The following is a 10788-nucleotide window of genomic DNA, read 5'->3' on the forward strand; positions in this document are numbered from 1 at the left end:
TGGTTGTAAGTGAAGCAAGAACAAGAGTATATGAGGGTCTCTACCAGTCGTTGGGCACGAAAAAAAGGAGAAAAATGTATATATAGAATCGCAAAGAGCCGTGAAAGAAGAACGAGAGATTTGGATCAGGTTAAGTGCATAAAGGATAAGGATGGAGAGGTGTTGGCTCAAGAGGAGAAGATTAATGAAAGGTAGAAGAGTTATTTCTACGAGTTATTTAACGAGGGACAGAAGACTCTTCCGAGCCTTGGTCGGTTATGCACAAGGAAAGAAGATCAAAACTTTGACTACTATTGAAGGTTTCGAGACTTCGAGGTAAAAGAGGCTCTAAAGCAGATGAAAAATGGCAGGGTAGTAGGACCTGATAATATCTCGATTGAGGTTTGGAAGGGTCTTGGAGAAAAAGGCATCAACTGATTAACCAAGCTTTTTAATGAGATTTTAAGGTCAAAGAAGATTCCTGATAAGTAGAGAAAGAGCACATTGGTACCTATCTACAAGAATAAGGGGGATATACAAAGTTGCAGAAATTATAGAGGAATCAAGCTTATGAGTCATACTATGAAGTTATGGGAAAGGGTGATAGAACGGAGATTGAGAAAAGAGACACAAGTAACAGAGAACCAATTTGGATTTATGCCAGACAGATCTACCACTGAAGCGATATACCTATTAAGAAGGATGATGGAGAGGTATCGTAGTAATAAAAGGGATCTACATATGGTGTTTATTGATTTGGAAAAAGCGTATGATAGAGTACCAAGGGAGGTCTTATGGAAGGTTTTAGAAAAGATGAGAGTAAAGATCGCATATATTCGTGCAATTAAAGACATGTATGATGGGGCCACGACTAGTGTGAAGACTCAATGATTACACCAGGGATCATCTTTAAGTCCATACCTTTTCACATTAGTCTTGGAAGTACTCACAGAGCACATCCAAGAGCCTGTGCCATGGTGCATGCTTTTTGCCGATGATATCGTTCTTATGGGAGAGTCAAGGGAAGACCTAAATAAGAAGTTGGAGTTATGGAGAGAAGCTCTAGAAGTGCATGGTCTGCGCATAAGCCGTAGTAAGACGGAATATATGGAATGTAAGTTCAGTCTAAGAAGGGAAAACCCTAATATAGAGGTGAAGATTGGAGAAAACATCCTACGAAAAGTTAAAAGTTTTAAGTATCTTGGATGCATCATACAGGATAATGGAGAGATTGAATAAGATGTAAATCATAGGATCCAAGCAGGTTGGTCAAAATGGCGGAGTGCATCTGGTTTTATATGCGACAAAAAAGTGCCTTTAAAACTTAAAGGTAAATTCTATCGCACCGCTATAAGACCGGCTATGCTTTATGGTACGGAGTATTGGGCGGCTAAAGGAGAGCACGAATATAAGCTGAGTGTGGCAGAGATGAAGATGTTAAGATGGATGAGTGGTCATACGCGATTAGATAAAATAAGGAACGAATATATAAGGGAGAGAGTTGGAGTAGCACCCATTGTGGAAAAGATGGTTGAATCGCGTCTCAGGTGGTTTGGACATGTGAGAAAAAGACCGATAGAACATCCAGCCAGGAGGGTGGATGAGATGGAAGATGGACAAGGGGCGAAAGACAAAGGAACACCTAAGAAGACCATCCATGAGGTGGTCATCAAACGAGATCTACATGTAAACGGTCTCTCTGTAGACATGATACATGACAGAGTACAATGGCGTCGTTTAATTCATGTAGCCGACCCCATTTAGTAGGACAAGTTGTTGTATCAGTTATTTAGACCGGTTATTTAGGCGATCTTTTATAAAAAATGTAGAATTATTTTTTTATGCTTTGTAAAATTTACAAAAATTGTGGATAAAATCTTATGTATGAATGAAATGGTTATATATTTTAGTCTTATTTGTATGATCTTGGTATTATGTTGGTTTTTTTATGCACTATAAAATTTATTATTCTAGTGATTTAATTTTAGAATTTTATTGTATAGAATAATGTAATAATTTATCCAAAAAAATATACTAAATTTCATAATTTGGTAATGAATTATATCATTGTAAATTGTAATACTTTGTTCATATATATATATATACACAACTACAAGAGATGATGGGACTTGTTTATTTATGCAGTTGAAAGAAATATTTTTTCAGATGCAAAAATAATAGAAAAAAAATTGTATTTGGATAAAAAGATGAAAATTTTATTTTTATATAAAATTAATAATTGAAAATTATTAAATAATTTTATATATTTAAATAAATTATTATTTAATGATTATCATCTAGTTATACATATCTTACCCATTGAGAAAGAGGATAAAAATAGAGCAAATAATATAAACATTAAGACCAAAAATTTGTTCATAATCTACCAAACAAATTCTAAAATATTTTCTTCTTTTTTATGTAATAAACAACGCCAAGCGGGAAAAAAAAGGAAATTTTTTTTATATATAATAAACAACACCAAACGAAAATAAGGAAAAATTAAAAAAAAAAAGTTATGAATCCGAAATTTAGAACTTGAATTGTAATTCTTAGGACAGCTTGCAATTGGCTTTTGTTTTTTATTCCTAATCTCGTTGTACACACATCACCGTCCGAAAAAAAAGATAAAACTAAAGTAAGTAAGGTAAACCTTAACACTAAAAATTGTTTGTTTCTACTAAACAAATTTTAAAGTATTTTTTTTTATGTAATAAACACCAAACAAAAATAAAGAAAAATAAAAAATAAAAAATCCAAAATTTGAAGCTCGAACTACACTTAACCGCCCGAAAAAAAGAAAATTGTACCGCTTCCAATTTGCTTTTATTTTTTTATTGCATTGTCTTGTTATACACACTTTATCACCCAAAAGAGAAAATCAAAAAGTTAGTACGATCAAATCTACACCCTCCAAAATATATAAAAGTGAAATTTTCACTAGATCAATATGTTCTCTAATGATTCTATATATATCCTCAAATAAGATATTATAATATTTATTTAATTTTAGTTTTCTTTTTTTAAGATGATAACAAACAAATTTTGTTCGATTCCTTTATTATAGAAATAGAATTAAGTTAATTTAATTTCATTGACTATATTGAATATTTATTTGGCGAAATTGTCATTTTAGTTAGATTTTCTCTTAAATATATTAAACTAATTTTATACTCAAAAGAAATTTGTCTAAAATTTTCAACACAAACATTAAATGCTCTCTTCTTCTCATTTTTTTTTCAAGCAAAGAAAATGTTGCTGAATCTTGGAGAAAGTCCTAAAAGGCATATATAAAACAATAGATCTCCTCAAAGATCATCTTCCTTCACAAATATTATTATTTTTTTTCAGAAGCTTTTTAATTATGATCTATTTACAAATCTTGATAGGATAAATATTTGTGTTACTGAGTGCATGTCCTTGCCCAATGACTATATACCAATGAAACAAGTATTAAAAAGTGATTCATTTATACAAATTTAATACATTCATTATGTTCTATAGATTGCTTCAAACCAATAGATAAACAGGGTTTAATCATGACATTTAGTTGGTAAAAGTTTGGATAAGATTTTTGGGATGGTTACGCGTCTAAGTAGTTTTTTATCCAAGTTTATTCAAGTAGGTCCAACACTAATAAAAATTACTTTCATTAAAAGAGCGTCATTACACGCGCTTTTTCTTCTTCTCCTTCCCGCGCTTCTTCTTCTTTTAAATACATGCATACGTCTTCTTTTTCTTATTTCAAATTCACGCATACCTCCTTCTCCTCCTCCTTCTTTTTCTTCGCGCACGCAAATTCTTCTTCTGCTTCTCCTCCTCCTCGTCTTCTTTTTCTTCTTCTCCTCTTTCATTGTTGTCATCACCAACAACACCAACATTTTGTTAATGGATTATTTTTTCAATCGAATTGAATGAAATGTAATTACTAAATTGAATTGAATGGAATGGACGCAGGTGTTCTGAATTGATTTGAATTGATAATCTCTAAATTATAGACACAGATGTTTTGAATTTTAGTTTATATAATGGATAATGTTCCGTTCATTTAGTACTATACAATTGTTTCACCTTAATAACGTGTTCGGTTCATTATGCAGAAAGCTATTTTGAATTTGATTTTATATAATGAATAGTGTTCTATTCATTTAGTACTATACAATTGTTTCACCTTAATAACATGTTCGGTTCATTATGAATTGAATTGAATTGAATGGACACAGGTGTTCTGAATTGAATTGATAATCTCTAAATTGTAGACACATGTGTTTTGTATTTGATTTTATATAATGGATAATGTTCCGTTCATTTAGTACTATACAATTGTTTCACCTTAATAACATTTTCGATTCATTATGCAAAAACCTGTTTTGAATTTGATTTTATATAATGGATAATATTCCGTTCATTTAGTACTATACAATTGTTTTACCTTATTAACATGTACGATTCATTATGCAAAAACCTGTTTTAAATTTGATTTTATACAATGGATAATGTTCTGTTCATTTAGTGCTACATAATTGTTTCACCTTAATAATATGTTCGGTTCATTATGAATCGAATTGATAATCTCTAAGAGGATGAGAAGAAAGAGAAGAAGAAGAAGAAGGAACGAAAAAAAATGAAAGAAGAAAAACATGCGTATGTAAATTTGGAAGAAGAAAGAGGAGAAGAAGGAGAAGAAGAAAGAGGAGAAGAAGAAGAAGGAAAGAAAAAAAAAAGGAAAGAAGAAAAACCTGCGTATGTAAATTTGGAAGAAGAAGAAGGAGAAGAAGGAGAAGAAGACGAACCTACGCGAATTTGGAAGAAAAAGAAGAAATACGAGGAGGAGGAGGAGGAGAAAAAAACGGAGAAGGAGAAAGAGAAAGAACGCGTGATTTGAAAAGTTGTTATAACAATTTGGATAGACTTGGATAAAAACTTTTTTTGAATGTAGAGTTTTTCTCTAAATTTTTTTTTACCAAAATACGATGATATATAATACTTTAATTACAAAGAGAAGATAAATATTAAAAAAATCTCTCATAAGTATATATAATGCAGTCTTTAAAAATTTTATTAATGACAAAGATAATTTTAGAAAATCTTGTGTTATTTTATTACATCTTGTGATTCTCGATTAAAATTTAAAGATGAATATTCTTATTTTTATCAATTATTTAGACCGATTATTTAGACGATCTTTTATTAAAAAAAATGTAGAATTATTTTTTTGTACCTTGTAAAACTTACAAAAATTGTAGATAAAACCTTAGGTAATAATGTCACTAAGAATGTATGAATGAAGTGGTTATGTGTTTTAGTCTTATTTGTATGATCTTGGTATTATGTTAATTAGTTTTGTTATGCATTATAAAATTTGTTATTCCAGTGATTGAATTTTAGTATTTCATTGTATAGATTAATGTAATAATATTATCCCAAAAAAAATATACTAAATTTCATAATTTGGTAATGAATTATATCATTGTAACTTGTAATACTTTGTTCATATATATATAGTGTAACTTAAAAATACAAATACAACTACAAGAGATGAGGGACTTGTTTATTTATGCAGTTGAAAGAAATATTTTTTAAATGCAAAAATAGTAGAAAAAAATTCTATTTGGATAAAAAGATGAAAACTTTACTTTTATATAAAGTTTAACATACACAGATCAAACTAAAAGAATAACAAATTCAATTTTTTTTTAATCAAGAAGAGTCTAATCTAACGTGTAAAAAAGAAAAACATAAAGGAGATTTTAATCTGAGTAACATTTTTTTATCTCTTTCTTCAAGGTCAGAAAAAATGGAATTAAATCTTTGAAGAGGGTCTTAAAAACATAGATTAGATATGCCGAGTTTGATTAAAACTAAAAAGCAAGTAGTGACCAGATTTAATGTTGCAAGAATTTGGGGGCAAGATGGTGCAGCGGGTGGGCTCTTGTTAATATGGGATGAATTAGTGTTTAAAATGAATAATTGTCACAAGGGGGAGAGATGGTTGTGTGTTGAAGGGGTCCTGGTAAAGAGTAATTTTAATTGTGCTATTTTCTTGATCTATGGTGCACATAATAGGAATGCAAAGATTCAGGTGTGGGAGGAGTTGAGTTACATGGCTGGGTTATGTCAGGTTTCTAGCTGCTACATGGGAGACTTTAATGAAATAGTGCATGTGGACGAAAGGCAAGGTACTGATGTTCTACCGAGGTCGGCGGAAGAATTCAAGAGTTGGATACAAGATATGCATCTAGTGGACCTACCGCTCATAGATCGCAAATTCACATGGTTTCGGGAACGTTCTTGCAGTCGTATAGATAGAGGTCTGGTTAGTGTGGAGTGGTTAGAAGAGTTTCCTGAGACTCGGATACGCGGTGGACCAAGGGGTTTGTCAGATCACTGTCCAGTAATTTTAGAGTACATGAAGCAGAGGGGAGGTCCAAAGCCGTTCCGAAGTCTAGATTCCTGGTTTACACATGGAGGATTTCTTAGCATGGTGAAGGAGGAGTGAAGAGGATTGGGGGAGATATAGTTCACAGACAAGTTGAAGGCCTTGACGATTCCATTAGGAAGTTGGCATAAGACTAACTTTGGAGATATGGACAGAAAGATCACGAACTTTGAGGAAGAAATCAAGAAGATTGATGATTTGGTGGGCAATGGGGTGTATGATGGAACGATGGAGGCTAGAAGGAAGGCGCTGGTTACCTGCTGTGAGAGGTGGTATGTCAGAAAAGAAGTTCATTGGAAACAGATGTCTCGATCTCAACAAGCAAAGGAGACGGACAAAAATACAAAATACTTCCACAACATAGTTTCAGCAAGAATGAGAAATAATAGGATTGACACACTGTTAATCAACGACAGACTGGTCAAGAATCAGGCTAGAATAAATTTTGGTATTAGAGAATACTACAAAGAGTTATATCACTAGGATAATTCTCCTATGGTGGGCTTCAGAGACGGTCTGGTGAGTAGGATAGAGCAAGAAGATTCTGTAAATCTGGAGGCACTGCCGACAGCTAAGGAGATCAGAGAAGTTGTGTGGGATTGTGAGTCTTCTAAGGCACCAGGTTGTTATGGGTACAACATGAATTTTATTAAGAGGTGTTGGGGTGAGCTTGGGTACGAATTCACGGCTGCAGTGATGGAGTTCTTTCAGACGTCTCGGTTGCCGGCAGACTCCAACATCACTTGGGTGGCGTTGGCACCTAAGTTCATTGGGGCAAAGGAGATTAAAGATCTGCGACCTATCAACATGGTTGGGTGTGTGTACAAGGTTATCTCCAAGGTTATGGTTAGGAGGATGAGATCAGTGATGCCAGCATTAGTAGGAGAAACTCAGAGTGCATTTGTAAAGGGAAGAAAAATACATGATGGGCACTTATAGCATGCGAGATAGAAAACTGGCTTAAACTGAGAAAAAAGGAAGCAGCGATAATCAAGCTAGATTTCCAAAAAGCATATGATAGAGTCAAGTGGAGTTTTGTGGACATTGTATTGCAAAAGATGGGATTTGGCCATAGAAGGAGATTGTGGGTTATGGAGTGTGTGACCACGGTATCTATGTCGGTTTTGATAAATGGGCCACCATCCAAGCCGTTCAAGATGGAAAGAAGCCTGAGACAAGGAGACCTGCTTTCTCCTTTCTTGTTTGTATTAGTTGTGGATGTACTACATCGTATGGTAGGAGAGGCTGTCAGAAATGGACGAATATCACTGTTGTTGATTGGGAGAGATAGTATAGCGTTGTCACATCTTCAGTTTACTGATGACACAATTCTGTTCTGCCCACCAGAGGAGGAAACTATTAAGAATTACAAGCGGCTATTAAGATGCTTTGAGTTGATGTCAGGACTCAATATTAATTTTGACAAGTCAAGCTTGATCCCGATAAATTGTGATGAACAGTGGATCCAGAGTATGTGCCAGTTGTTGGGTTGCAACTTGCAAGGGTGAGTCTCTTCCAGTCAAATACCTGGGTATTCCCTTAGGGGCAAATCCGAGGTTAGTGAAGACCTGGAAGCCTATAATAGACAAAGTGGAGGAGAAGCTCAGTCTGTGGAAAGCTAAAGTTCTGAATAAAGCTGGAAAGTTGGTGCTGATTAAATCAGTTTTAAATAGTCTGTCTGTGTATTATTTGAGCTTGTTCAAGTTGCCAAGAGTTGTTGCTGAGAAATTGATTTCACTGCAAAGAAGATTCTTGTGGAGTAAGGATGATGGTAGTAATGGAATGGCATTAGTAAAATGGGAAGTGGTGCAGGCTCCTAAAAAGCTAGGCGGGTTGGGAGTTGGGAATGCTATGGTTCGTAACACAGCTATGTTGTTTAAGTGGTGGTGGCGGTTTGCTAAGGAAGATTGCTGATGCGGTATATTTACAACCACACTTACTAACCGGCAAGTGCACCGGGTCGTACCAAGTAATACCTTACGTGAGTAAGGGTCGATCCCACGAGGATTGATGGACTAAACAACAATAGCGTTTGATAGGCTTAGTTAGACAAAAAAAAAATTGGTGTTGAGATGCAGTATAAAAGACATTAAATAATATAAAAATTTATTAAAGATAGGCATATAAATAAGTTGGGAATAAAATATGGAGAAGACAGTTAAGGTTTCAGAGTTATCTATTTTTCCGGATTAACTTTTCTTATTAACTAATTTAATTATGCAGGATTTAATTTATGGCAAACTGTATGTGACTAGGCCCTAATTCCTTAGACCTTCCTAGTCTCCCCTAAAATTCATTAACTGCCAATTCCTTGGTCAATTAATTCCAATTAGAGGGTGATAATCAATTTCTAGTTTATATGCCAACAAAACTCTAATTATCCAAGAGGTAAAATGATTATATGTCACGTATCCTATTAAATTCAGATAATTAAAATTTAGGAGAAATAGTTTTCAAGCTATTGTTCAGGTAAAGAGCCTTTCCAAGTTTTACAAGAACTCAAATAGAAAGAGGGTCATACTTCCGTTCCACCCAAATTCATAAAAATAAAGAGCGAAAACAATTCTTAAATTATAAATCCACACATAAATTAAAATAGTAAAAGCAATAAAATTAATCCATAGAAATAGACAGAGCTCCTAACCTTAACAATGGAGGTTTAGTTGCTCATGGAAAAGAGAAAATAAGGATTTAGGTAAAAATGTATAGAGTGCCAATCTGATGGCATCAGATCCCTTTTTATAACTAATCCTAATAAATTTAAAATCTAATATTTAAAATTAAACTTAAAATAATATCTTTTACTAATTTAAGTTTTGAATTTAAATTCGAATTAATTAACAAGTCTTCAACTGATGGGTGGAGACCACTTGATTTGTCCATTCTGCAGCTTCTAATATGTGATTTCTGGGCTAAGAACTGGGTTAAAACGGCCCAGAAATCGCCCCCAGCGTTTTTCTATATTTTCTGCACGTGGCGCATGTGACGCGTCTGCGTCGTCCACGCGTTCGCATCATTTGTGCAGATTCCAGTCCACGCGTTCGCGTCAGGCACGCGATCGCGTCATTGTGATTTCCTTCATTCCGCGCGGTCGCGTGAGCCATGCGTCCACGTTGGTATTCACTGGACATCTCCTTGGCTTCTTCTCTTTCTCTGTAGAAACTTCATCAAATCCATCCGAATGCTACCTAAAATAAATAAAATTGTACGAAACTCAAAATAGCATCCATAGTGGCTAAAATATAATTAATTCTTAATTAAACTCAATAAATTAGATGCAAATTCACCAGGAAAAGATAGACAAGATGCTCACGCATCAATTGCCCGTTGTGGAAGAAGGTGGTTTGTTCCTGTTATAATCTGAATCCTAATGAGCTACTGTCAACTCAACTGCTACCTACTAGAGGAGGCCCGTGGAATGATATCTGCCGGCTACAAATAACGAATAACCATATAAGGGATAAGATGGTCACAGGCTTGTCTATGGAGATTGGTGATGGGCGGCATACGCGGTTTTGGGAGGATATATGGTTGCTTTGTGGGCCTCTAAAAGAGCAGTTTCCCAAGCTTTTCTCTGTGGATTTTGGGACGGGTTAGAGTGGATTTGAAACTTCCAATGGAGGAGAGAGCTATTTCAAGGGAGTTGGGACTACTGAGTCAATTACATGAGGCATTGAGACCTGTGGAACTAGTAATGAACAGAGAGGATAGGGTGGTGTGGAAATATGATAGACAAGGAATTTATACAACTAACTCATTTGTTCAAGTTTTGTAGGAGGCGATACTCCCGGAGGAGGTGTCAATTTACAGCTTCACAAAGACCATTTGAAAAGGTTTAGTTCCACCAAGAGTAGAGTTATTTGCTTGGTTTGTCCTGATAGGTAGGGTGAATACAAAAGAACGGTTAAGCTGGTTAGGAATCATTAACCAGGTAGATAACGACTGTGTTTTATGTAATAAAGATGTGGAACACATGCACCACTTGTTTCTATGCTGTGAATTTGCTTGGCAGGTGTGGAGTGCTTGAATATCGATGTTTGGCCAACAATAGTCTATTTCAAGTTCAATGAAAGAACATTTTCTGTGTTGGACAGAGGAGCCGAGGAGGAGGGAGGATAGAGAGCAACGATTGAGATGCTTCTGTGTGATCATCTGGAACATCTGGCTGGAAAGGAATAGAATGATATTTCAGAATAAAAGCAGAGGGGTTGAGAAAATTAGTCACATGACTGTGTTGAGCCACAACGAGTGGAGATGTGTGGACCCCTTTAATTATTGATGGCTATGCCAGAGATGACAAGGGGTTTCTCTTAGTGTTGTTGTGTTACTTTTAAGTTGGTTATCTTGGTTTTCTGTTTGAATACTCTACT

The 10788-nt window shown here is 34.7% G+C and overlaps 2 protein-coding genes across 2 annotated transcripts; both read left to right on the top strand.

The window, feature by feature from the left end:
* Positions 5822-6478, top strand: LOC107611776. The gene has a single exon (XM_016313670.1). The coding sequence runs from the start codon at positions 5822-5824 to the stop codon at positions 6476-6478; it is 657 nt and encodes a 218-aa protein (XP_016169156.1).
* LOC107611777 lies at positions 7477-8332 on the top strand. The gene is made up of 2 exons (XM_016313671.1): positions 7477-7888; positions 8082-8332. Exons 1-2 carry the CDS (start codon positions 7477-7479, stop codon positions 8330-8332), a joined length of 663 nt encoding a protein of 220 aa, XP_016169157.1.

Source organism: Arachis ipaensis, chromosome B08 (assembly GCF_000816755.2).
Source record: "Arachis ipaensis cultivar K30076 chromosome B08, Araip1.1, whole genome shotgun sequence".
In the NCBI taxonomy this organism is placed as follows: domain Eukaryota; kingdom Viridiplantae; phylum Streptophyta; class Magnoliopsida; order Fabales; family Fabaceae; genus Arachis; species Arachis ipaensis.

Bases quoted from the DNA above. Each gene is read 5' to 3' on its own strand.
- LOC107611776 (XM_016313670.1), top strand. From the start codon at position 5,822: ATGCCGAGTTTGATTAAAACTAAAAAGCAAGTAGTGACCAGATTTAAT.
- LOC107611777 (XM_016313671.1), top strand. From the start codon at position 7,477: ATGGGATTTGGCCATAGAAGGAGATTGTGGGTTATGGAGTGTGTGACC. The intron at 7,889-8,081 runs GTATGTGCCAGT...TGATTAAATCAG, and splicing joins TGATGAACAGTGGATCCAGA to TTTTAAATAGTCTGTCTGTG.